This window comes from Mustela erminea, chromosome 9 (assembly GCF_009829155.1).
Source record: "Mustela erminea isolate mMusErm1 chromosome 9, mMusErm1.Pri, whole genome shotgun sequence".
Lineage (NCBI taxonomy): Eukaryota > Metazoa > Chordata > Mammalia > Carnivora > Mustelidae > Mustela > Mustela erminea.
This window is the reverse complement of record NC_045622.1, coordinates 61,422,536-61,450,098: the sequence shown is the minus strand read 5'-3', so window position 1 is coordinate 61,450,098 and position 27,563 is coordinate 61,422,536. Positions and strand designations below refer to the sequence as shown.

The window sequence follows — 27,563 nt, the reverse complement described above, 5'->3', positions numbered from 1 at the left end:
TCCTGAGGGAGAGTCAGGCATACACAGCCAAATCCAGTCCCCCCACCTTTCACGCCGTCCGCCCCTTCTCCTAGCGCTCTGGGTACTACCCTTCCGCCGCCCAAGGATCCGTGCCGAGGTACAACTATCCATGTGTGCCCCTGCACAGTAGAGATCACGCTAGCTTATTTCAAAGGTGCGCCCCAAGAAAGACGGGAAGTGCACCTCCTGGAGGGCCCGGATCGGCTTCCAGAGTCCGAAATCTCTGCTGCCCAGTTGCGTTATCGTGACGGAGCCTCAGCCCAGTCCCTGAAACCTACTACGCAGTCCTGCCCCAGAGCCCCTGGCTTTGGGAGCCAGAAGCCGCTGGCAGGGATTAGGATCCGGGATCCGGTTCACGCGGCTTCCCAGCCCGCCGGCGGAGGCAGCTCCCGCTTGAGCCTCGAGGGGGTTGGGGGAGCCGGGAGGGTGGGGTGGAGGCGGGCGGGGCCTCCGCCGCGGCGGGCGGGGCGTGGGTGGGTCTTCAGCACCCGAGCCACCCCCTCCCCCGGCTGGTCCGCAGCCCCGCCCCGGCCCCTCCCTCCGGCCTGTGCGGCGGGTCCGGCGGCGGCGCCGGCGCGGGGACAGGCGGAGGCGCGGGACGTGGGGCGGCGCCGCGGGCAGGGCCGGGCGGACGGGCGCTGGCAGTGGGGGCAGCGCCGCGGGCCGCTCCGAGTGGCCGCAGTCTGGGCCTTGGTCCTCCCATCCTGCTCCGCCGCGGTGAGTGCGACGGGCGGCCCCCAGGGGTGCGTTTGTATCCCTGTCTGCCTGGCTCCGGGTCCAAGTCCGAACGGCGGTGTGTCTGTCCGAGTGTCTGTGGGTGGGGGCACAAATGCTTTTCGAAAGCTATGTCTGTCTCTGTCCACGTGAGGCGTGTCCGTGTCCGTGAGAGCAGTGGGGGGATTCTTCGGGCTGTGGCTGCTCACGTGAGGTCCATGTTTGAGGGGGGAGGCGCGGGTGGATGGGTGATGGTTCCTTGGAGGAGCTCGAGGTTTGGGGGCTTGTGTATGTTGGCGGAGGGTGTCGAACGCTTCGGCCGAGGGTGTTGGTGGTGTGGCGGGTGGGGTTGCTGAATGGGACTCTGCAATCTTGTGGCCCAGCTCGTCTGAGGGGTTCCTTTCTCCCTGGTGCAGATACTTCCACCCCTGGCTCCCCCACCCCCTTCATCCTCCTTAGGCACCCAGAAGCCCACCAGCCCGGGTGGAGGACACTCTTTTCCTCCTCTGGCGCTGCTCTCTGGACAGGAAGCCTCATCCGGGGGCTGCTTGTTGTAGGAAAGGACCCCTTTAATTCCCCTTCAGCCTGGGCCCCGCCTGGAGGACCCCAGGCCCCTCCCTGGTTCTAGCCTCCTCCCTTCTGGACTTGGCTTCAGATCCTGGGCTGCAAACCTGCAGGGACAGATGGTTGCAGGTTTTGGGGGCAGGCTGCACCCCAGGGAGGTCGGTGTGGGGGTCTCTGATGTGGACAGCATAAACCCACAACTAGCTCCAGTAGGAAGATGAGATCTGCGAGGTTGGAGTGGGTGCAGAGGTCTTTTTCACGGGTCTTTCCCTGTTTGTCTGTCCAGCTCACCAGTGCCCATTCATCCCCTAAGTAGGGCTCTGATTTGCTGCAGAATTGGAATCAGAGCTGCAGGCCTGACAGGTGCCCTGCCTCTCTTGGCTTGCATGCCTCCAGTGACAGAGCACTTAACTACCTTATGCTGTAGAAGAGCTTTTTTATGTTAAGTAGATGTCTTTTTCCTTGGAACTTTGTTTACTTGTCTTGTTATTGACTCTGCTTTTGCCTCTCTGTCTGGTGAGAGGGAACTGCAGTGATTTAAACATGGCTCTCCTGTCACCAACATATACGGAGCACCCTCTGTGTGCCAGGTGCTGCCTCAACCACTTAGGGGACAATGGCATTCTTGCTGAGAGAAGAGCTTAAGCAAAGGCCCACAGTCCATGTTCAGAAAAACAGAGCAAAACCATATGGCTAGAGTAGAGGGTGCCCAAAGAGAGTGTCATGGGTGCCCTAAGCTTAGCAAACATTTGTTTTGGAAGGGAGGTGAGGGGCAACTACAACCATCCTCTAACACACCTAGTCTTACTGTGGAAACCAGCAATCAAATCCCCAAGGTGGGATTTAATCATGGCACATAATACAGTCTGTAGGGACCTTTGGCTGGAAAGAGAACCTTGGGAATCACAGATTTGGGGAACAAAAAGACCCCCCCTCCAATCCCAATATATAAGTAAGGGGATGGAGTAGGAACTTGCCCAGAGTCTTACCTTGCAGTAGTGAGATTAGTGACAGAGTCAAAGCTATTTCCTAAATCTCGTGACCTTTTACTTGGTTACATTTTAGAGGCAGAATCAAGAATATAGTCATAGCTAGTATCTGAAAGGTAAAAGAACAGAAAGAATTGAGAAGATTCCCAGGGTTCTGGCTCACGTGGCCAGGTAGGTAGTGGTATGTTTTACTGAGAGGAGAAATACCAGCAGAAAGAGTAGGTTAAGGGAAGATGAAATCAGTTTTAGACTAATCTCTGTGCATCATCCATGTAGAGATGTCCAAGATATGGTTGGATAGATGGGCCAGGTGTTCAAAAAAGTTTTCTGCAAAGGAGATAAGGCTTTGCAAGTCAAGTGGATGGTAACTGAAACCGTGGGAGATGAGATTTCCCAGGCAGAGTATGAAACTAAGAGAAGAGGCCCTTGATCAAAGCCCTGGGGAATTAGACATTTAAGGAATGGGCAGGTGGAGAACCCCTAGCAAGTGAATCATGAACACACCTAGTACAACCTCTGCCCTTTTGAGTCTTGCTCTCTTGCCCCAGCTGGTCCGTGTTTCTTAATTTTTTCATGCTTCTGTTCCTTTACTCACTGTTTTCCCAATGTACCTGTCAAGCTCCTGCAAGACTCAGCTCATATATCCCTTCCTCTGGAAGCTCCCTTTATTCTCCTCCACCACCTTTAGAGTTAGAGATTTCCTTCTTTTTTCAGCTGCAACAGTTTGAATATGTCAGTATCATGACAACACATTACGGTTGTATATTTCCATGTCTCTTTCCCACACTAGTCTGAGAACTTGTGAGGGGCATGGTGTACATCTGTCTCTGCTTTGTGTCTCCAGTTCCCAGGTTAAGAGCCTGGTCCAGAGTATGCCCAGGGCAGTCTGATTGTTTGCTAGGCTAATCAGCTGATTGGACGGTTCATCCACTTGCTCACTCTGGCAGTGGTGGGGGAGAAAGCACTGTGAATTTCATCACTTTCCTTCCTAGTCAATCTGACGTAAAGTATTCCTTGGCATTCAGGACTTTTCCTCCTCCAGGGATTTTTCTGTTCCATAGAAACCCCTGAAACTGTAACCTGCAGTCATTGTCATTTTGCTGAGGTCTCAAATGATCAAATACACTTGGGGGTTAGTGTACAGGACTGAGTCATTTTAAGAAGTAAGTGAGCCATACTGACCTCTTGCATCATTTTCTAACAATGCCTTGGTCACCTACCTCTAGCCACAGCTGTGTAAATCATGAGTCCTGGGACTCTCATGAGGTTGTAGGAGGAAGTCTTGGAGGAAACTGGATGCTGTGTGAGAATTTGGAGAAACTGAAAAGCCTTGAAACATATCCTTTGCAGATGTCAAGGATCTAATGGAGTCCGCACTGACTTTCTTCATTTCCTCACCATCAACTTCCTTCTCAGCCCTCTGGATCTGGCTTCCTCTCCTCCAGCCTCTGGAAACCATGCTCCCTAAAGTTAAAGACAGCTTTCTTCTGCTTTAGATCCTAGGGCCTCTCTGCAGCATTTCACAATGAAGGTTGTTCCCTTATTCATGAAACTTTTTCTCCCTTGGTCTTGACAATATTCTCCTTCCCGGTTTCTCCTGCCTCTCAAGCCACACCTTCTCAATTTATTTGCAAGCAAGCTTTGTTTCCTGGGCCTCTCCCTTAAATTTTGAGGTTCCTCAGGGCACAGTCACAGGCTCTCCCTTCTTTCCTTACGCTGCCTGGGTCATGTCAGCCAATTCCATGGCTCTAGGCACCATCTCTACACCAGTGACTCCCAAATCCCTGTCTCCAGGCTGACCTCTTTCCCAGGCTCTGGCCTACCTTTCCCGTTGGCAGCCGGACCTCTCCATTCACATGCTCCATAGGCACCTCAGATTTATCTCACGAAAACACTGAACTTTTCATCCCTTCATGCAGCTGCTCCTCTTCCAAGCCAGAACACAAGGAATCATCTCCAGTTCTTTCTTCTCTTTTCCTCACATTCCACCGGCCAGTCATCAAACTCTGTTGATTCTGCTCTATGAAATCTACTTCTCTCTCCCTCCCCTTTGCCACTCCCCTAGTCAAGGCCACCATCACCCCTCCTGTGGAATATCATGCAGTCTCACCTTTCCCTGGTGACCCTTTGAAACTACTTTTCACACAGCAGTCAAAAAGTGACTCTTGTGGCTCTATCACTTCATCCTTTAACCCTCCCTACCCCCGCAACCCTCCCACCCTCCAGCCCCCCACCCCAAAGTTTCCCTTGCTCTTTGAATAAAGGCTTACTCCCCAAACAGGGAAGAGTAAGTCTAAACTCCTTAATAAGGCCAACAAAGCATTGTGTGATCTAGCTCCTGCCTATCATTCCATTTCATTTCTTAGCCCTCTTCTGTCAGTGTGTGATTCAGGCTCCTGAAGTAGAAAGTACCATGCTCTGTAACTCTTCCTCATCCTGGAGCTCTCAGTGTAAATGACACTTTCTTCAGGAGAACTCTCTTGACCCCCAACCTTCAGTAACCCCTCTCCCCTGACCCAGCTCTAGGTTAGGTGACCTCTCTGCTCCTGTAGCAACCCATGCTTCCCCCACAGACCCTTCCACATTGCCTTGTAGTAATCTCTTAGAGTGTACAGCCCATGGAGGCTGCACTGAGACTATTTATCCTTGTATTCCCCGTTCTAGCAGTGGTGTTGAGTGAATGCTGTATGTGGAAATGAGGTGCCTTTAGAACTGAGCCATAAAAAATGGGTGGAATAAGGGATGTAGGGATGACAGTAGGCAGCCCGAGGAAGGAGGGTGAACTCTCAGTCCTGAGTTCAAGATCCTCCAAATTTGCTCTGTGAAAATCAGTCCACCTAAACCATCACCTATAGGACCTTGGGGCCAGATCTCCAGGACATGATGGGATGGAGAGGTGGGAGTAGGAGCCCAAGAGAAGAAGGGAATCTTAGTGATTCAGGCTGGGGGATGGCCTCTGCGATTGCATGCCCAGCAAGACTGGGTGGGGAACTGAAGCAGGAAGGGGAAGGGAGGGAGGAGCTGTCCGTCCTTGGATGTAGCCCAGTCCCCGCCCCTGTGTGACAAGCTGGGAGAGCCCTTTGGGTTTGGAGTGAGGCGGAGCCTGGTATCCAGCTGCCCCAGCAGGGCCCGGTAGACCACTCCTACTCTTCCTCCCAAGCCCTCCCCTTCACCAGATAGAGCTTCCACTTAGCTCCAGCCTCCTGTTCCTTCCACCAACCCTCAGTCTGTCCGCCTCCTGCTGTGTTGTTCTGCTGTTAGGTCTACCTGGAGAACCTCAGAATGCCAGTGCTTGCATCAGGAGAGGATGCTCTCAGGGATGCCATTCCTATCCTATTTCTACTCATGCCCACCTTTACACAAACATAAGACATATGCAGTTCAGCTCTTCTTCTGCTCCTCCCCAAACCTGGAGAAGGTTCTGGACTGGCCCCCACACGTTTGTTTGTTCATTCACTCACTCATTGTCTTTACAGAGCCTATGGTGCATCTAGCTGGGCACAGATAGTGGTTACCAGATTCTAGCCATGGCGTGTTTTGAAGGAGTCCAGCTGTCTTTCTGCCTCCCTTCATGGCCACATTTCTCTCATGAACTGTCTACAGCCAATATTGTTAGTGTCTTCGTCTCCATTCATCACTCAGCCCCTACAGCCCTGCTGCTGCCCCTGCTGGGCCACCACAGCCAGACCTGGTGGGCTTTCCCGTCTTCATTTGCCTCCATCATCCCTTATTTCTTGAATCACTCTCTTCCTTGGATTTATTTGGGTCCATGGACTCCTGGTTTTCTTCCACTCCCTTGGGTTCTCCTTTGCCCTGCACTCTCTGTCCCTAGGTAGACTCATCCATTCTCATTGCTTTAATGCCATTAATGTGCCAATGCTTCCAAATCGGTGGCCAGCCAGATTCTGTTCTACCCAGCTTATATTCTGTTTCTTACTTGACATCTCTACCTGGATATCATACAGCACCTCAAACTTTGCTTGCTGAAAACAGAATGCCTCACATCAGTTCCTCACCTTTCATGGTCTCTGGGCATGGCCCACCACGTGCTCAAGTGGGAACCTGCGAGTCATGATCGGCATTCCCTTTTTCTTTTCATACCCAATCCATCATGATGTCTTTTTGATTCAGCCTCATGAATATTTTTCAAATAAGTCTACCCTTTTGCCTGTATCTCTGCTAATACCCAGCATCATCTGACAGGAAGAACTGAGGCAGCTTCCTAACTGGTCTCCCTGCCTCCACTCTGGTTCCGCCTAATCCCCATAGCTACCAGAGGAGCTTTTTAATTTATTTTTATTTTTTTTTGTAAATTACACCGTGCCATCCTCCCACCCCCAATTAGTATAAAGTCCCAATATTGAACATCAAGGTTCTTGGTGACTCGTTTCATCCTACCTTCCCAGACTCACCTCTTGCCTTTTATTCACTTTGCACTGACCGCATGGTCCTTTCAAGTTCTCAGTGAGCCTTCTGCCTAAGAACTTCCATTCCCGCTGTTCCTTCAGCCCAGAATGATTTCCCCCACCTCACTCCTTGATGCCCCCACCCTCATCTCTACCATTTTCCTTCCATTCTTCAGAGCTCAACTTAAAAGTTACCTGGTTGGAGAGGCCCTCTCTGATAACCCAAACAAAAAAGTGTTGTTTCTCATAGGAGCCTTTCTTCTTTTTAGCACTCTCCTTCCCCACAATGTATAAGTGCGTATTTGTTTATTTGCTTTTAAAATATACGTCGGGACACCTGGGTGGCATAGTCAGTTAAGTGTCTGACACTTGGTTTCAGCTCAGGTCATGATCTCATGGTCGTGGGATCGGGCCCCACATCTGGCTCCTTACTCAGAATGGAGTCGGCTTGGGTTCTCTCTCTCCCTCTGCCTCTGTCCCTCCTGCTGGTACACATACTCTCTCTCTAAGATAAATAAATCTTTTAAAAAATAAACAATAAAATAAAATATATGTTACCACTCCCCACCACAAGGACAGTAACCATATCTGTTTTGTTTATCACTCTATCCCCATCACCTGCACAAAGGAGACACTTAATTAAATATTTTTTGAATTATGGAATCAATTCAATAAATATGGATCAATCCTTATGTCAGGCTCCATGATGAGTGTTAGGAATTAAAAAATAAGATATAATGCCTGCCTTTAAGAACTCTGCCTTCAGGGCACCTGGGTGGCTCAGTGGGTTAAGCCTCTGCCTTTGGCTCAGGTCACGATCCCAGGGTCCTGGGATCGAGCCCTGCATCTGGCTCTCTGCTCGGCGGGGAGCCTGCTTCCCCCCTCCCTCTACCTGCCTCTCTGCCTGCTTGTTATCTCTCTCTCTGTAAAAAAAAAAAAGCTTAAAAAAAAAAATAACTCTGCCTGCATGCAGTGAAGGAAGAAGAGAAGTAACGAGAAAATTACAGTATAGCATATCCAGGCTAGAATAGAGGAAATACAGAGTATGGAGGGACCTAAAAGTGGAATACCTAACCCAGACTTCAGGAAATCAGAGAGGACCTTCTGGAGGAAGTAACATTTATGTGGGGACCTGAAAGATGAGTGGGAGCCAGCAGGTAAATGGGGACTTGGAAGAAGATCTCAGGCAAAGAGAACAGAATATGTGACTTCCCAGAAGCAAAAGAGAACAAGTTTTCCAGGAACTGAAGAGAAACCAATGTGACTGATCACAGAATAATGAGACATGAGGTAGTAGAGGGAGGTATGGGCCAGACAAAGCTAAGCCTTGTTGGCCAATCTGAGGAGTCTGGACTTTGTCTTCTGGACAGTGGAGAACCACTGAAGGGTTTTAACAGGGGGTAGGCGACAAGGTGGAACCTGTGTTTTAGGAGCATCAGTCCAGCTGCCAGGGGGTTAGATGAGAGACACAAGCAAGGAGACAAGGATACCAATTAGGAGGCTGCCGCTGTATCGCAGGAGAGACTTGGTGGCAACCTGACTGAGGGCAGTAGCTATGTGCCTGGAGAAAAGGGGAGAAGATATTCCAGAGGCAGACTCCGCCAGACCTGATACTGACTAGAATTCTGATTGAATATTATCCCAGACAGGTGTGTTGAGAGGTGGGTCGGAGCATAAGTAGAAGAGCCACAGGTAGTTAGGGGAGACCCTCCAGGAAGAGGGTCTCCTGGAGGAGGATTTGGGGAGGGCAGAGGAAGTGAAGGATGGGTGTGTCACTGAAAGTGGGCATCTCTGTACTGTGCACTCAACATACACTACTGTAGATTCTCAAAACATCCGTTTGAAACTGAGGCTCAGAGAGGTTATATGGATTGTCTGAGGTCACATACCTTGTTAGAGGCTGAGCTGGGTTTCAAACCCAATCTAAGCCTACATCTGTGGTTTTAACCAGAGCACCATGCTCAGAGGCCCCTCAGCCCACCTACTTCACCCTGTTGCTTTCTGGTCACTGCCCATCCTACCTCTGGCAGGGAAGAAATGGAGTTGGTTCTCTGCAGGGGATTTGAGTGGTGGGGCTCAGGTGGGGAGAGGAAGTGTGGGCCTCCCTGGAGCTGACCATCTCTCTGTACACAGGCTGGTGTGAGTGGTGGGAACCATCTGTGGGCACCATGGCGAAGAGGGAGGACAGCCCTGGCCCAGAGGTCCAGCCGATGGACAAGCAGTTCCTGGTGTGCAGCATCTGCCTGGATCGCTACCGATGCCCCAAGGTTCTGCCTTGCCTGCATACCTTTTGTGAGAGGTGAGGGGGTATGTGTATGTGTGTATGTGCGAGGGGGAGGTATGAAGTCCTTGCAGGCCCGCCTGAGATGGGGGTGGCACATGTGAAAGTGCAGGAGGGAGGGAAATGTATGCACACATAGGGCAGCAGATGTACCCCAACCTGCTGGAGATGAACTTTTGGTGCAAGGATGTATGAGAGGATCAGAAGCTGCTAACACTGGACCACAGTCCCTGCCCCTTCCCAAACCAGCTTTCAACACCAGCTTCAAGCAGCTTTCAACACTGCCAGAGACATCAGACAGAGACATCATCCATGAGTGGCAGCACCTGAAGAGTTTGTCAGCAGTGGGAGGATGATTGACAGTCTGTCCTTCCCTGCTTGTCTTCATGGTTGTCCTGAGGCACTGAGTGAAAGGCAGCTACTTCCCACCTTTAGGCTTCTAGCCAGTATTTATTTATTGAGCATCTACTATGTGCCAGACTATCCCAGGCATGGGGTATGATAAGCAGACAGATGTCATACTTGCTCTTAAAGAGCTTTCAGTGTAGTTAAAGGGGAAAGATAGTAATCAAATGATCATGTAGCCAGACTATAGATAAATATCACCCCCTTTATAAGGCTGCAAATAAAGTGCTACGCTATGAGAGTTTAGCTAAGGTCTGTCACAGTTCGGAGAAGGAGGGAAGGTTTCCCTGAGGGGCGACCTGGAGTATGCACTAAATGAAGTTGGTGACTTAACTAGTGAAGGGAGTGGTAGGAGCCTTCTATGCAGAAGGAAGAACATGGGACAGGCATGTGGCCTGAGGGAATGTGTCAGGTAAGGGGGCCTGGAGGAAACCTGGTGAGGTCGGAGCAGAGCAGTGTGACTGACATGGTTGGGGTGAAGTTGGAGCGGCATGTGAGGCCCACACCACAGGGGGCTTTTAGACTTGTCAGAGAATTTTACCTTTACTCTGAGGGCCCCAGGAAGCCTCTGGTCCTGGGGTCTTCGCACCATTGCCTCCACCCAAGCCTTCCCACTGCCTTCTGCCTTCATGGAAAGCTGCCTCTGCCACGGGGACACACTTCCTTTCCAGCCCCACTGCTCTTTAAAATGTCAGCTCTGCTGCTCTCCCCCTGTCATCAACTGGAAGCAGTTCCAGCCTTCTGGCTTCTTTCAGGATCCAAGCATCCTCCATACCACTTCTGGATGCCTGGATCTTGCCATCATCCAGAACAATATCGCTTCTGTGGTCATAAACTCTGGTATCCCACTCCTGGATCCCATTACCCCAGTGCCACTATACCAGGTTTGACTAGGTTTAGACGTCCCGCCACCTCAACTGCTCCTTCTCCCAGCTGCCAGCTCCATCCTTTCCTAACCGTGCCAGGCCCTATGGCTGACCATCTCTGTGACCTATGTGACCATGCCACAGTTCCCTCGGGTCTTTGCTCTTTTCTGAACCCCTGCAGCAGATGCTCAACCCCGGATCACAACTGTAATTGAACATCTCTGCACCTCCTCCTCCTCAGGCCCAGATCACTGAGCAGTCCTGGAAAAAATCAGTGCCCGAGAAATGATGATACCAGTAGCAACAGTGTATCGATTGCTTACTATTTGCCGGGGTCTGGCTAAGTGATAGATATGTGCTGAATCCCTTAATCCTCACAATAGATACTTTATTATCCCCATTTTAGAGGGGAGTAAACTAGGCTTCAGAGTCAGTGAGTAAGAATTGTTTCTGAGGCTCCACAGTAAGTAGACAGCTGAGGTCTGAATCCAGTTTTGACTGCAGGGCCTTCCCTGTTAACTACTACTCATTTATCTCGTGGTCCCTGCTCTCTAAGAGCTTATGCCTTAGTGGGGGGTGACTGACAGTAAGCAAGCAAATAACTGAACCGGAGAGTTGTAGCCTGTGCTAAGCGCTTTGTAGGAAGTAAGCAAGGATTGAGTGGGGGTGGTTGGGCCAGGGGCTATTCTGCATAGAGTCATCAGGGAAGGCTTCCCTGAGGAGGTGACATTTGACCTGAGGCCTGAGGATGAGGAGACAGACTTGCAGATTGTTCCAGGCAATGGGAAAAACCCATGCCAAGGCCTTCAGGAAGGGGTAATCTGGGCACGTTCAGAGATCAAAAGAAATGAATGTGGCTGACTGAGGAGAATGAAGTAAAGTCTAAAAGCGCCAGGACAGTTCATTGAGGAACTTGGTGGTTTTAGAAAACTGTTTAGATTTTATTATAAACGCAATGGAAAACAATTGGAGGAGGGCTTTTGTTTTTGTTTTGGGCAAGGGATTAACGTGACATGAATTAGATTTTAAAGCTCCCTCTGGCTGCTGTGTTGGAGAATGGGTTACAGAGGAGCAAGAATGGAAAGAGGAAACCAGTTAGGAAGGTAGTGGAAGCCAGGTGTGCTGAACATGTAGGAATGAGGTCTTGATGAGTTCGCAGGTATTTTGCTGGGGAAACCCCAGATTCAGTGAGCTGGGCAGAACTGCAGGGGGACAGATTTTAATGGCTGAAATTCAGATTTCAGTGTTGATGCAGTGACTGGCGATGAGAAATGGGAGGTCTGGAGAGCATGAGAAGGGACAGCTGAGGTGAAGTGGTGGAAGAGATCACTGGGTTTGAGGAGGTCAAGGAATTGAGATCCTGATGCTGGATGGATCACCTCGTAGATGTCAGAGCCCCTGAGAGTGATGGCAGGAGTGTATGTATATGGTGGGGGAGGGACAGTGTTGGGGGTCAGCAGTAACAGAAGAGAGTGAGCCAGAAGAAAGTCTTCAGCCACTTCAGCAACCATGATAGCAACTGAAGATAGTAACAGGAGAGTGGTATAGACAGAAGGCATGAGCTTCCAAAGAGCTGAAGAAGAACAGAAATGTTCCAGCTGCAGGGTGGGTGGGGAAGACTCAACCCCACCTTCTGGACCTAAGGAATGTGGAGTATGAGATGAAACCACTTTCTACTTGAGACAACTGCTGGAAAAACTAGGTCACAAATAAGTTAATATTTGTGAAGCACTTAGAATTGTGCCTGGCACATAGTGTTTGTTAAATAAATAAAAATTAATTAATGCAGATCCAGAGGTGTAGAGAACATTAAGAGACTGGGGATATGGGAAAGTGTGCACCATGCAGATCTTCCCTCCATAGATTCGTGGTCTCCAAACACAGCCAGGGGCTGTGTGTTTCTAGAAAGCTTCCTCTCCTCCTCCCTTCAGTGACTAATCCCAGCCCTCACCAGTCTCCTGAACCCCTCCTTCACTCTTAGCAGCTGATCTTGCCTGAAGCAACCGAGGGATCTTCTGTAACTTCACCCCTGTGCTCTCCCTTTCCTCCTTCCCCCACTCAGAGAATGGGGTCCACTTCTCCTCCTCAGGCCATTCGGAGCCATTACCCCCTCCCAGAGCCCTGCCCATGCTTCTTCTTGGTTCTGTGTCTCCTCTCCTGGCTGTGCAACTGATAAACGTGCCCAAGGCTCCTCGTTCCTTGATAGCTGCCATGCAGTCCCTCAAGCCCCTTTTGTCTCAAACTCCCATCCTCTCATTCAGTTTTCAACCAGCAGCAGTCAAGCTTTCCTTTTCCTGGTACTCCCTATCCCCTGCCCCCAGTTTTCCTTACCAACAAAAGTACTCTCACATTGGCCAAAATCAGGGAGCCTCTTTCCGGTCCTTACCTTCCCTGACTCCTCAGCCACTTTGACACTGATCACTGATCCTTCCCTCCTTCTAGAAACGCACTACCCACTTTACTGTCTTGTCAGTGTCTCTCCTCCTACCTCTCTGCTGGTTCCTCTTTGCTCTCATTCCATATTTGCTCTATCCTGCTTTTCTCACTGAACACGCCTTTTGGGCTGATCTCATCCTCTCCTGTGGCTACAGAAGCTACCTCGATGTCAATGCCATCCCCATCTCTCCTTGCCTTTTCCCCAGCTGTCTCCTGGGCCCCTACTACTTGGATGTACCACTGTTCCAATAAACTTAGCCAGGTCAAAGCTGAATGCCTTTATAAGCTACTCCTCTTTCTGTGTTTTTCATCTTAGTGACTGTCAGCACCATCCACTCAGTCATCTAAGCTAGGAATCTGGGAGTCAACCAAGACTCATCTTTCACTCCCTATATCTTCTCAGACCTAACACCTCCTACTGCTGTACTTCTTAAATACTTCTCAAATTTGTTCCAGCTCATAGTCTACATTGCTACTGCCTAATTCTGGGTTTTTCTCATCTACTGCAAGATCTCTTACAAGACTATTGCAAGAGTATCTTGGCTAAGCACATGTTTTGCCTTGGATTTGAATCCAGACTCCAGTGCTCACTGGCTTTGTTACCTTGGACAGCTTTCCCTTTTTGAGTCCATTAACATAAACATAAAGCATAAAGCACAGGACCTGTCACATAGTACTTAATAAACAGTAACTGGATGACAGTGACGATGATGATGTTGCTGTGTGCTGTCTCATCACATTCACATTCATCCTTCTCGGAGGCAGTGAAGATAATAGAACATAAACCTGGCTGTACCATGCTCCTGGTGTTCCCTATTGCTATTGGGATATTTTCTCTTTTTTTCTTTTTTTTTTTTTTAATATTTTACTTATTAGAGCGAGAGATAGAGAGTATGCATGAGCAGGGGAAGGGGCAGAGGCAGAGGGAGGGGGAAAAGCAGACTCCCCTCTGAGCAGGCAGCCCAAAGCAGGGATCAGTCCCAGAATAACTGGATGCTGGGATCATGACCTGAGCTGAAGGCAGATGCTTAACCAACTGAACCACCCAGGTGTCCCTGGGATAATTTCTAACCTCCTAATGTGGCCCATGTGACCTTCTATGCTTCTCTCTCCGGACTTCTTTTACCGTTTCTTGCCTCGAACTCGATCTCCAGCCACCTCACACTGCTTCCTTACTTACATGATGCAGTTTCTGGCCACCTTCTGGGTCTGGAACACCCTTCCTCTTCTCCCTGTACTTTTCTTTCATTAGGCTAACATTGACTTATCCAGGACGATTTAGCTTAAATCCTCTGATGCTTTTTCTGGCTTTTCTGTCCACAGCAACCCCTCCCAGGGCCAGATGCCCCTTCTACACATTTCCTTATTATTGCATGTACAGTATTCTTTATGTTAATAATAAATAATACTAATACCCTACAATATATAGTGCTGTGAGTTGGCATGTGAGCAATTCACATTTAATCCTCCCTCCAATACCCTGTGAAGTCTGTGCTGCCTCCATTTTACAAAGGAAGGATCCTTGGCTCATAAAAGGTATGTCATTTAGCAGGGGTCTCATAGATGACCAACCTAGGAGTTGAACCCAGCAGCTGAATTCCAGGCTGCGAGTTGGCTGTGAGTTGCCATGCCCTTACCATTATACTATTTACTTCTATAAACTCTTACTGTGACTTTTTTTCCTCTATCAACTTGGAAATATTTTAGAGATGGGCACTGTGGTTTATCTACTTATCGCCAGAGCTTGGCCCAGATTTGGCAAGAGTAGGCAGTCAGTAAATGTTTAATGAGTTAATGGGAGGAGGGGCTAGTTGCACATTTTCTATGAGAATGGTTTGTAAGCACCTGTGAAAGGTGAGCCTGTATTTGTGCAGTGTGAGGAATGCAGATCTGTCTGCTCTTCTGAGAGAGATCAGGGTTGTGTTTTACTCAGTAGTGAAAGGTGAGGCCTTTCACACCTGTTGGCAGAACAAGACATGTGTGCTAATCAGATAGATTACAGAATGAAGTATATATCTGTGAGGAGAATTGGCATTCCTGGAAGGCACGAGGAGGGGTGCACTGATTTTGCCCACTCCTCCTTTCTTTGACTCCCCCTCCTCCCTGGCCAGATGCCTCCAGAACTACATACCTGCCCAGAGCCTGACGCTGTCATGTCCGGTGTGTCGGCAGACATCCATCCTCCCCGAGCAGGGTGTCTCAGCACTGCAGAACAACTTCTTCATCAGCAGCCTCATGGAGGCGATGCAGCAGGCACCTGATGGGGCCCACGACCCGGAGGACCCCCACCCCCTCAGCGCAGTGGCTGGCCGCCCCCTCTCCTGCCCCAACCATGAAGGCAAGGTGGGCCCAAGCAGGCCCAGTGAGGCCAGGACTTGGGGTGGAGGGTGAGGAGCGGTTGTGGGAGGGGCCAAGTGGCTGTGGGTGAGAGGGTGTCTCTCTGGATAAGTGATCCAGGTAGGGAACGCACCTGGAAGGTGAAGGGCAAGAAGGGCAGAGCAGGAGGGGAGGAGGCAAAGCAGTTTGGTGTCTAGCCATTGCTTGACTGGAGCGCTTTTGCCGCCAGACGATGGAGTTTTACTGTGAGGCCTGCGAAACTGCCATGTGTGGCGAGTGCCGCGCCGGGGAGCACCGGGAGCATGGCACCGTGCTGCTGCGAGATGTGGTGGAGCAGCACAAGGCGGCCCTGCAGCGCCAGCTCGAGGCGGTGCGCGGCCGGTAGGAGCGGGGGAGGGGGGGAAATCTGGGCTGCGGGACGCTGGGGATGCTAGAAATAAAACTGTTCTGGAGGGCAGGGAGGTGTTGGGGAGGGGATCTCCTGGACAACACAGTAGATTCTGCCCTGAGAAGGAATGGTTTGGTGAAGCCATCCTCAGGCAACCCTGGTTAAGAGATGTTTCCCCTCCCTAGACTGCCACAGCTGTCCGCAGCTATCGCCTTAGTGGGGGGCATCAGCCAGCAGCTGCAGGAGCGCAAAGCAGAGGCCCTAGCCCAGATCAGCGCAGCCTTCGAGGACCTGGAGCAAGCGCTGCAGCAGCGCAAGCAGGCTCTGGTTAGCGACCTGGAGGCCATCTGTGGGGCCAAGCAGAAGGTGCGTCTGTTCACCCTTCCCTACCACCATCCGTTGTGAGATGGCCTTACTGCCACCATGCTTTCCATACCTGGGCACCCCTTCCCCCATACTATACTTTCTGCCCCCTGACCTGGCCCCATAGGTACCGCGGTATCTGTGTTCCTTGTCCATACTCACCCTCTTGCATTTCTTTGATGCTATAGTACTGTAAGGTCATGAGGAATCACAGAGACCCTTTCGGTGCCAGTGTGCGCACCCAACCCTCCCCCAACCCCTCCTCAGGTGTTGCAGACCCAGTTAGACACACTGCGCCAGGGTCAAGAACACATCGGCAGCAGCTGCAGCTTTGCTGAGCAGGCACTGCGCCTGGGCTCTGCTCCGGAGGTGTTGCTAGTGCGCAAGCACATGCGAGAGCGTCTGGCGGCGTTGGCGGCCCAGGCCTTCCCGGAGCGGCCACACGAGAATGCGCAGCTGGAACTAGTCCTCGAGGTCGACGGGCTGCGGCGGTCGGTGCTCAATCTTGGCGCGCTGCTCACCACGAGCGCTACTGCACACGAGACGGTGGCGACGGGCGAGGGCTTGCGCCAGGCGCTGGTGGGCCAGCCCGCCTCGCTCACCGTCACTACCAAAGACAAGGATGGGAGGCTGGTGCGCACAGGCAGCGCCGAGCTGCGCGCAGAGATCACCGGCCCCGACGGCACGCGCCTTCCTGTGCCGGTGGTGGACCACAAGAATGGCACATACGAGCTAGTGTACACCGCGCGCGCCGAAGGCGAGCTGCTCCTCTCAGTGCTGCTCTACGGACAACCGGTGCGCGGCAGCCCCTTCCGCGTGCGTGCCCTGCGTCCTGGGGACTTGCCACCTTCCCCAGACGACGTCAAGCGCCGCGTCAAGTCCCCTGGCGGCCCGGGCAGCCACGTGCGCCAGAAGGCCGTGCGTCGGCCCAGCTCCATGTACAGCACAGGCGGCAAACGGAAGGACAACCCCATTGAGGACGAGCTTGTCTTCCGTGTTGGTACAGAAGGCTGAGGGCGGAGCCAGATGGGTTGGGCTCAGGATATTGGGCAGGGCGGATTGGGAAGGCGACTCTAAATGACCTCAGCGAACTGTTTTGTTTTCCCTCCCTGCCTTCCCCACAGGCAGCCGAGGAAGAGAGAAGGGCGAATTCACCAATTTACAGGGAGTGTCGGCAGCTAGCAGCGGCCGGATAGTGGTAGCAGACAGTAACAACCAATGTATCCAGGTAAGCGCCTTTCCTCTTCTCCCGTGATGCCAGTAAAGGTCCTCAAACTACAGCCTCCTGAAAAAACAGTGTACTGGTCACCTCTTGAAAGATGAACCAGCCCTTGAAGATAGTACCAGTACTTTAAGAGCAGTGAGTCGTAGCACCATCCCTCACCAGCCCCCCACCCCCCACCCTCCACTTGCTATCCACTCCCACTGGTCGCAGCACTATCGTGCCGCCCCTTCAGTGGTTAGGCACGGGGTTTTACTATGCTTGCAGCCTCTACCTCCCAGGCTGGGCCTCAGGCTACACAAGCTCATGGACCCCAAAGATCTGGTTCATTCTTCATACACTTCTCTCTGTTTGATCCTTCACCTGAGGGGCTTCCTTTCTGCCCTGTCCCCACGTGGTCTGGATGCAGGCTCCCTGCTTTCCTTTCATTGTACCAGCCTGGCTCCAGAGTGTATCTTGTCTCTGCTGGTCTCTATAAACATATGGTTGGCTAGACAGTCAGATGGGGGTAACTTGTGAAAAGAGGTGTTTTCTAGATGCCAAACTATAGTGCAGCCTCACAGGTAGTCCTGTCCCTGGTGCTCCCAGTCCCTCACATACCTGATGAAAGCATCTGCTGCACAACACAAGTGGACATGGCCTCACTGCACTTTGAGCTCCTTAAAGCCAGGAAGCATGCTTTTCTCTCTCTTTTCCTTGTATTGAGCCCAGAGGCTAGTGACAGACACTGGCTTTGGAGACGGTACAGCAGCAGTTCAAAGCTCAGGCTCTGAAACCGGACACCTGGGCTTGAATCCCAGCTCTACCACTTACTGACAAGTCACATGATCTCTCTGAGCTTCAGTTAACTCGTGTAAAATTAGGAAAAGAATACCTCCTGGAGTTGCTGGGAGCATTAAAATGACTTAATGCACAGTGTCTGACACCTGGTGAACCTTCTAATGTTAGGTATTGTTAAAAATATCATTGTCCAGGTGGAGACTGTAAACAAAAGCCAGAAGGTAGAAGAGTGCTGGAGGGGGTTGTTAAGGGAGCTGGAAGTATCCCAGGCAGCTGGACATAGATTACTATTAGGAGCTGAGTAGCTGAGGTCACATTGTAAACAGTTTCAGAGAGGATGCTGTGGAATTTTGATTTTATCCTGTTCTGGATTGTTTCTAACTACCGTGCACTTCAGTTCTTGAAAACATTTTATCGGGTGGCAAAACTTCTCTTGAAGATCCTTACTTCACAACACCTATAAATTTAAAACTCTTCCTGACCCTATCTGAGTACCCCTGCCACAGGTCTGTCACCTCAATGTCAGCTGCTCCCACCCCCTGCTTTCCATGTTAGCAGGCTGAAGGTGCCAGGAACTCTTCCATGGCCATATTCCTGGTCCTATCCAGCCTGCTTTTACTCCTCCCCTATTCCTAAGGGCAGAGGAATGGAGAGGTGCAGGGCAGCACATGGAAACATTTCAGTCCAACCTAGACAGGGAGGGAGGGATCGGGTGGGAGGGGGTGGTGCCGAGGCCCTACTCAGTCCCACCCTCCACCTTCCAACTCCTTTTCTCCTCCTTATGCCAGGGATGGCTTTTGGTCCAAAAGGCTGAGATTTGGGAAATTGTCCCTGGTGTGCACACACGGGTACTCACATGCACGTAAAGATGTATGCTGCTTTGTCTCCTTGAAGAGGGACTGGGGAATTGAGAGGGAGGGCCTTGGGGGGCCCCCTCTCCTTTCCAGATACCTGCTGCTCCTACAGCAGCCCTCCTTCTCGCTCCTACCCCACCTGCCTCCTAATTTCATAATTGCTAGGAGGTGGGCTCTTGGATTCCAGAGCTGAGTTTCTGCTTCCTTTATTTTGGGGTCTTTCAGGCTCCCAGATAGATGTTGCCTCCCCTCCCCATTCATGAGGTTTGATAACCTTGTGAACTTTTCCTCCTTTGGACTGTCTATGGTGACAGCTGAGGCAGATCCCTTTGTTTTGCCGAATCAGCATCAGCTGACAGGAGAGAAAAAACATTTTGTGATTTTTGAATGAAAAATTTGATTTGTATATATTACATCCTTGTGTAATAGTCTTAGTCTTTTAAAAAATAGTCTTTATAAAAAATTTTTATCAGCTCTTCTGTGGAAACTTCCTCATTTTCTTCAGGCAGAATATTAATCACATTCTTCTCTGAGTTTCCTCAGCCTTTGCTGTAGCACTTTTCATTCTTTATCAGAGTCACTGATTAGTTGTCTTATTTTTTTAGTCTCTCTGCTCCCCCCACCCCACTAGACTCAGATCCTGAAGTTACTAAGGGCAACCATGGTATAGCTCAGGGACCAAACTAAGGCACCAGCAGATTAGGGATGTTAAGAAAGCAAATACGGCAGGTTTTGGTGAGCTTTCAGATGTCAAGGGAGAAGAGGGGATCAAGAATGGCAGGACCTGGGGCAATGGGTTGCGGGTGCTGCCATTCAGGAGGAGGCCAAACTATCAGTTGGTGAGTTCCCATCTGCACATGGGGAGCGTGAGATGGCTGTGCAGCAGCTGAGAGGAGATGCCCAGCTCTGTGTGAGCTCGAGCTGAGGAATTCATGTGTTTATTGACTGCCTTCCATGTGCCTGTTGCTGTGCCAGGAGTGCAAGTGCAGCGGCAAAGGCAGCCAGTCCCCGTCTCACCTGAGGCTTACCTCCTTAGGAGATAAGGGTACTCAGCAGTTAGTTGCAGGAGCGACCGTCGTTCACAGGAAAACTATGAAGTGTAGGTTGTGGAGGCCTGCCTTTACCTGGGTGTATTGGTTCAGGGCCTGGAGTTGGTCCTGAAACACTTCTCTGAGGAAGTGACCTGGAAATTTCTGAGAATCACAAGATGAATAGGAGTTGACCATGTGTCAGAGGTGGGATAAGAGTGGAAGGGAGGAGCTAGACACCCCACCGCCCGCCACCACGAAGCCTCAGTGTTGAGCTGGAAACTGAGCTGCTCAAACTGGTGGGGAAGGTGGGCGGGGGCCGGTCACACAGCCTCACTGCTAATCTGTCAGGTCCTTTTAGTCCCTCTGACATCAGCTCTTCTGCTCAGGGTGCCTGCCTCTCATGATGGCTAGGGCTGGCCTGCCACAGGGGACCAGGGCAGACTCCAACCATTGGGCTGACCGGCCAGCTGAGGGCATGCTGGAAGTCCACATCAGGAGGAGTTGAAGTTGGCTGGTGGGACCAGTTCAAACATCCCTTCAGGTCTAAGAGGTGGGGATGGGGCAGGGGGCCTAGTCCACTAAGGAAGGAACAGGTCTAGATGGAAGAGCAGGGCAAGACCCAGAACTTGAGTTCCCCAAGGCTGCTCCTGGCTCTGACTCATCTTGTGTCCCTAGAGCATGTAACAGAGCAAAGCATGTGAGGCTTGTATAGTGAGTGGTTTTGGCTGTGAAGGAGAAACAAGAAGGTTTGGCTGTGGAGGGAAGGAGCTTTAAAGGGACTTTAAAGGAGGTACTCTTAGGATGGGGAAACCTGAGCATGTTGGGCAGCTAAGGGAGGAGGTAAAAGTGGGGGAAAGGTTGGAAGGTTCACTCTGTCTAGGAGAAGGTTACATTGCCAGCCTCTTAGCCTGGATATGCTCATCCTCGTTCTCCACCCCACCCTTTCTTGTCCACTACCAAGTCTTATTGTCTTCCTCCCATGTCTCTTGAGTCCATCTTTGCTCCAGCAAGTGCCCTGCAACAAGCTATCATCCCTTTTCACCTGGACCAGTGCAACACCTCTGACTGCCCAGCTAGTGCCCAGTTTGGACTCCTCTCTGCAGCCAGAGTACTGTTTCTTAAAAGCTCCCATGTGTTTTTTCCAACACCAGCAAGCAGCTCTCAGTGGACACTGACCAGGTGTCCTACAAATTTAACTGATTTTGACTCTGTCTACCTAGAGATAGTATCACTTCCCATAAGACAGTCTCCATGTCAGATGCCAGTCTCAAGTCCAAGTTGTTTCTTATGCTTCTGACTGACCAGATATAAATTGGAGGGTCATACGACCCCCTCTTTAGGTTTAATTAATTTGCGATGGTGCCTCATAGAATTCAGAGGAACATTTAATTATGTCTACCAGTTTACTGTAAAGGATAAAGATGAACAGCCAGATGGAGAAGTATATATGGGGAGGTCTAGAAGAGTCTCTAGTGTGGAGACTCTGGTCCCTGTAGAACTGGGGCGTGCCACCCTCTGAGCACCAACCTGGGAGCACATCAAACCTCTGCCTTCCCCTCTTCTTCCCAGAGGTTGGTAGATAGGGCTGAAAGTTCCAACCCTTTAATGATTTGGTCTTTCTGGTGACCAGCCCCATCCTGAAGCTGTGTAGGGACCCCATCCTAAGTCACCCCATTAGCATAAGCTCAAAAGGGGCTCCTTGTGAATGACAAAAGACACTCTTATTAATCAGAAAATTCCAAGGGTTTGAGGAGCTCTGCACCAGGCACTGGGGACAAAGCCCAAGTATATTTCTTGTTATACCACAAAAGTGAATCTCATCTTATCACTCCCCTGCCCAGAAATGTTCAGTAAATCCTCACTACGCCCAGGATAAAACCCTACTTCTGCTATTCATGGGAGTGCTCCCTGCAGTCCAGCCACCCTGGACACTGTGCCTTTTACATACTGTTCACTCTACTTAAAATGCCTTTCCTCTTCCTGTCCTGGCCAGCATGGTTTGTCTCTTGGCATCCTTATTAGGTCATGAAACCAGATAGTCCTTTCTCAGGGCCTTTCCTGGCCATCCACCCTGCCCCGTCACATCATGTTCCTAGAGTCTCTCTCATCATGCCTGCTGCATGTCACCTCAGGTCTGCAGCTATGTCTGATTCTTCTCTATACCCCTCAGCATGGTGTCAGTAAGTGCTTGTTGAATGGCTGAATGATTGGGGGGGGTCTCCTCCCTCAGGATCTTGCTCCCTTCCCTCTGTGCCCACAGTCTCTCCCCTCCTCCCCGCTCCTTCCCTTGCTCCTCTGCGCCAGGTGTTCTCCAATGAAGGCCAGTTCAAATTCCGCTTTGGGGTCCGAGGGCGCTCACCTGGGCAGCTGCAGCGCCCCACAGGTGTGGCAGTGGACACCAATGGAGACATTATTGTGGCAGACTATGACAACCGCTGGGTCAGCATCTTCTCCCCTGAGGGCAAATTCAAGGTAAGAGGCCTACAGTCTTGGTGTTCTGCACTAGTGGTGGCCAGCTGAGGTGAGCATGGTGCTTAGGGCCTGGGATGGTCCATCCCCAGCCCAGGCTTCTCCTTTATTGTCAGGCTGGGACTACTCTCCCCACAAGGCAGGATAAAGCACCTAATGGTATTCCCTTCCTCCAGACCAAGATTGGAGCTGGCCGCCTCATGGGCCCCAAAGGCGTGGCTGTAGACCGGAATGGACATATCATTGTGGTCGACAACAAGTCTTGCTGCGTCTTTACCTTCCAACCCAATGGGAAGCTGGTTGGCCGTTTTGGGGGCCGCGGGGCCACCGACCGTCACTTTGCAGGTATTAGGGAACAATTCAGAGATCTATTCTGATATGCCAGCCCCAGAGGGCTATCCTGGTTACCCCAGATTTAACCACCCCTCCTCCTATACTTTGGCCTTAGAGGACCCCCGTCCCTTTACTGTACCCTAGTACCATCATCCCAGAGGCACCTGTCAGCCTCTGAGGCCCCAACCCTCTTATCATAGCCTAACTTTGTCATCCTGGATACTCTTCTCCAACCCACTCCATATCCCAGCTCACTGCCTTAGAAACCACTTTGTATTTTCAGGGCCCCATTTTGTGGCTGTGAACAACAAGAATGAAATTGTAGTGACGGATTTCCATAACCATTCGGTGAAGGTCAGTGTCCTCCTGCCTTCTATGACCACTGTCCCAACATCCTTTCCTCTTTGACAAGACCCCTCTCTGCCTCACCTCCCCCGCTACCACCTTAAGATCATTCATTTGAACAATAAACATTTATGGCATGGCTGCTTTGTCCCAGGCACTATGCTGGAAGCAGGGGATACAGTGAATAACAAGGCAGATACGCTGTCTATCTTCTTAGTAATGGTCTAGCAGGGAAGAAGTGAAGTAGCATATCACAGTGTGTTATTTTGTTACAGTTGTGTGGTAGGGAAGTGCAGGGAACTGTGTGAGGGCATAGCAGAAGCATTTGATTCAGGTGTGATGGAGAACCCCCTAAAGCAGCAGGGGAATTTGCCAGAAGGGAGAGGAGGAGGAGAGGACTTCAGGCAAAGGGGACAGGAGGAGCTAAGAACTGACGGGAGGAACACTTCTGTGTGTTTGAGAAACCACAGGTAGTTCAGACTGAGTTTGAAGAGGGGAGTGGTGCAAGTGCCAATGAGTCTCATGTGCCTGTGAAGGGGCTTGTTCTCTTCCCAAGAACTGTGGGGAGTCACTGAAGTCCTGCAGGCTGCAGGGCCCCGCAGACCTGTATCTTAGAAAGATTACTCTGGCTGTGGTGAGACTAGTGTCAGGGAGATCGGTCTTCTGTAGTAATCGAGATGGGAAATGTTGAGGACCACTGCAGTGGCAATATATACAGTGGGGTGCAGATTTGAGATTGAATCAGCAGGTTGTGTGAATTCCCTGGTTATCAAGCAGGGGAGAAGGTGGAGTTGAGAATGACTGAGAAAGAGAGCACGGGGGAAGTTGAGCTGTTGGATTTGATCTGTCCGAGGGACACTACCTGGAGATAGTCAGTAGGCAGTGGTAAGCATGGCTGTGAAGCCTGGGAAGAACTGGGCTGGAGCTACAGATCTGGGGGCCCTCAGCCCTGGGGCTTGACCCTGCCCCCTCTAAGCCCCTGCCCTCTGCCTGAGGCCACTTCCCCAGCCCCCAGCCCTTTCCCCTGCCAGGTGTACAGTGCCGACGGTGAGTTCCTCTTCAAGTTTGGCTCCCATGGCGAGGGCAATGGGCAGTTCAACGCCCCCACGGGAGTAGCAGTGGACTCCAACGGGAACATCATCGTGGCTGACTGGGGCAACAGTCGCATCCAGGTGAGGCTTCAGGATGGCTGGGTGGTGAGGTTACCTGCTGTGCTCTGTGCACCCCTCCCCCCCTCCCTGGAAATGCCTCCCACCTGCCTGATCTCACCTCTCTTTCCATTGTCCACTCACTCTCCAGGTATTCGACAGCTCTGGTTCCTTCCTGTCCTACATCAACACGTCTGCAGAGCCACTGTATGGCCCCCAGGGCCTGGCACTGACCTCAGATGGACACGTGGTGGTGGCCGATGCTGGCAACCACTGCTTTAAAGCTTATCGCTACCTCCAGTAGCTGAACAGGGGCTCTGCCTGGCTCATGGAGGGACAGACATGGGGGGATTGGACAAGAGGGTCTGGCCAGGAGGTGGGCTGGACCTGGCAGCACTGAATGTGGGCTGTGGGCGTGGGTGCGCCCAGTGCCCTCCCTCTCCCTCTCTCCCAACCCCACGGTTGCACTTTATTTATTCGGTTCTTGCTTTGGTGACTGGGTGGGCCTGGACTGTGGTCCCAAGGATGTGTGCAGAGCTTCACCTACCCTCCACCCTTTACATACTTGCCCTGTCCCATCAGTCTGCTCCCCACCCACCCCCAGCCTGGGTCCAGAACAGCCTCTTACTCCAGGGCAGAAGTCCCTCTGGTTGTCTCCCTACCACCCCGTACACACTGACAGAGACAGCAATACCCCACCCCCCATATTAAGTAAATGTGTTCACCAAGATGGTTTTGTTGCTTTCTTGTGGGGTGGGGCTGTGAAGGTACAGGAGGTTGGGACTCGTTCTGAACTAAAAGACAGGCAGATCTGGGCAGAGGATCCAGATTCCCAAAGAGCCCTGACATTTTAAAGTTTCAGGAATGGAGCACAAGGGAGGGTGAACCCTGGGGCTCTTAGGCACCTGCCAGATCACTGTCCCCAGGCCCGCATCTCCTGCAGACACAGTAAGTCCTTTGGCTGCCTGCCCCACAGCTAAGAAGGAACCTGGGAAAATGATCCTTGCCCAGAACACAGCCAGCAGCTGCAGGGAGTACAGTTTGAGGGTATGCTGGTAATCCTGGAAGCCCAAGACCAGGTAAGGGACCTTGGGGCTAATCCCAGGTGGAAGCTGCGTGTGAGAGACTGCAAAGCCAATCTTTGAGCTCAGTGATGAAGCCCTGGAACCCTGCTTTTTCTCCATTCTACGGTTGTTGCCCATTCTCCATGGTGGAATGTGGGTCCTAGCATCCTGAGTTGTCATGGGCCAGGGTTTGGCTGCCAATTCTGGAAATAATTACAACCAGCACTCAATGCTTGGGAGGCAGGGCCTCTGAGGGACTGTGACTTCTCCCTCTATACAAGGCTGAGGCTCAGAGGAATAGGGCATAGGACTGATGAAGAACGGAGCCTGGACTTGAATCTACAGCTGTCATACTCCTAACCTGAAAGTCGCTCCTTACTCATTATGCCCCTTGCATCTGGCATGGTAACTGGCAGAGAAGGCACCCAAGATTTGGGGAATGATGGATCTGGGAAGGTTAGTTATAAGAAGTCCTGGGAAAGCTCAAGACATTGTCCTTCTGTGGGGTGATTCCCAGAGCTAAGATGGCAGGGCCTCTCCATGGACCTGTGGAAGACCATGGGGGCTTTGCAGAGATTCAGGGGGACCACATGAACCACATGGAAGTCTTGGTTATCTTCACTTCCCTGATCCTCTTTGTCTATGCTGGCTGGGACCTGGTAGGCAGGTGTAGGGACATATGAGCTCCCTGCAGTTCTGGGGCAGGTGGTCTTATGGGGCCTGCACTTCTGGCTTCAGTTAAGAGTAGGATTGTCTGAACCCATGCCCTGGCCAGCAGAGATGGTGTGCTCACTTATAGGTCCCTCAGCACCAGTGGGGGCTTCCCCGGGAGTTCACAGCTGGATAGTCTTTCTCCCCTGCACTCCCTTCTTTCTTTATTTTTTTATTGAAGTATGACTGACAGAATGTTACATTAGTTTTCAGGTGTATCCTTTATGACACAGCACCAACGGTGGCACTGAGGATGCAAGCTCAGAGTTCCCAGACTTCTCACCACTCACATTCTTGACATCTAAAAGTAGCAGGGGAATAAAAGGGCAATAAAAATGAACTTCTTGGATGGGAAGCCCCACATGGCTTTCCTACCAGACTGAGAGCAGGCGGCTGGGGCTGGCTTCCATAGATACCTGTTTAGGTTGTCTGCCTGAGCCATCAGAAGGTGTCTCAAGGTAGGGTTACTCACTTCCTCCTGACCTGATCACAATGCGTATTTTCTCCCCCCAACTTAGGCCTTGGGCCCAGAAGTAGCTGGAAGTGGTGCCTGGCAGTAGAGGTGATGCCTTGGCTTCGTTGGCATTCATCTTAAATAATCTTTACTGACTTAACATCAAAGCCCCCACTGGAATAGATCAGAAAGCACAAAAGTTATATTGTGCTCCCATGAGGGCTCACACCTGGCTTAAAAAGGGCAATCAAGTGATCGGAACAGCCCTCTGGTCATATATGGGCAGCAGGTTCATTTATTCATTCAACAAGTACTTATGCACACTTATTATTGGCCAGAGTGTGTGCCTTGGGAATACACACAGAAAAGTTCTTTGCCCTTGTGGAGCTTACTGTTCTTTGGGGAAGACAGGCGAACCAGTAAACACAAGAACGTACATGTGTAGTGGCAGTCTGTTAACACTGTGATGGAAATGAACAGAATGCAATACGTGGAAGAATACAGTGTGAAATCGGGTGGGCAAGGAAGGCCTGCAGTCACCTGCAGGCTGCGGTGGGGGTGGGTAGGGAACCACCGGTTTTACGAAGAGGAGGTAGAGATTTCCAGATAAAGGAAGAGCAGGTACAAATGTCCTGAGGGTCAAGATCTCAGTGTATTGGAGGACCTGAAAGGAGCCCTGATGATGGGGAGGAAGGAAGGCAGAGGAAGAGAGGAAAGGAACAAGTTTGGAGAGTCAGGCATGTGTTGGATTATTAAGTCAGATAGAGTTTGGATTTGATCTGGATCCTAGTAAACCACAGAAAGTTTTAACTGCTAGAGATGAATGGATGCCCTATAGGATGAACAGGTAGCTGGACAACAATTCCATGGGGTGGAAAGAAAAGGGAGAATAAAAAAAAAGAAGAAAATTCAACCTCTCTAAAGTGCTCCTCTTGAAGACCATAGACACCTTAAAATCACCTAGAGTCTTCCACTTCTGAGGATGTTTTTCAAGAAAAATTGGGTAAAGGCACAAAGAGGTGTGAGCACCAATGTTTATCACAGCTATATTTATAAGAGGAAAAAATAATCCTAGAAAAACCAAAGTGTCCCTCAGCAGGGGATAGCTATATAAAGTTTTGCTTAAATATATAATGGAATTGTATGCATCCTTTTAAAATGCTGATGTCTTTGATACATTAAAGAAGAAAAAGATTTTATAACATTGTATGTTTGTTTCAGAAGGGATATTAAAAGAATAGAGAAAGGCTGGAATAGATAAAGTGTGAGTCGTGGTGTTCTCTGGTTAATAGAATTAAAATTGATTTTTGTATTCAAGAAAAAAAACTTTTAAACAAGAGCATTAATATGTTTTTAGGCATGTCTTTGAAGCTTGTGCTTGC

The 27,563-nt window shown here is 50.8% G+C and overlaps 1 protein-coding gene across 3 annotated transcripts; it reads left to right on the top strand.

The window, feature by feature from the left end:
• The first annotated feature begins 589 nt into the window (after positions 1-589).
• Positions 590-24,366, top strand: TRIM3 (tripartite motif containing 3). 3 transcript variants are annotated; one of them, XM_032357928.1, is made up of 12 exons: positions 590-738; positions 8,828-8,993; positions 14,794-15,025; positions 15,249-15,400; positions 15,593-15,773; positions 16,038-16,770; positions 16,895-16,998; positions 21,962-22,129; positions 22,303-22,471; positions 22,743-22,813; positions 23,836-23,976; positions 24,104-24,366. In XM_032357928.1, exons 2-12 carry the CDS (start codon positions 8,863-8,865, stop codon positions 24,254-24,256), a joined length of 2,235 nt encoding a protein of 744 aa, XP_032213819.1. In that variant the 5' UTR covers positions 590-738; positions 8,828-8,862; the 3' UTR covers positions 24,257-24,366. The 3 variants fall into 3 exon arrangements, with proteins under 3 accessions (XP_032213819.1, XP_032213820.1, XP_032213821.1); XM_032357929.1 differs by having other exon boundaries at positions 590-764; positions 24,104-24,256; XM_032357930.1 differs by lacking the exons at positions 23,836-23,976; positions 24,104-24,366 and adding an exon at positions 23,582-23,774.
• The last annotated feature ends 3,197 nt before the right edge of the window (positions 24,367-27,563 follow it).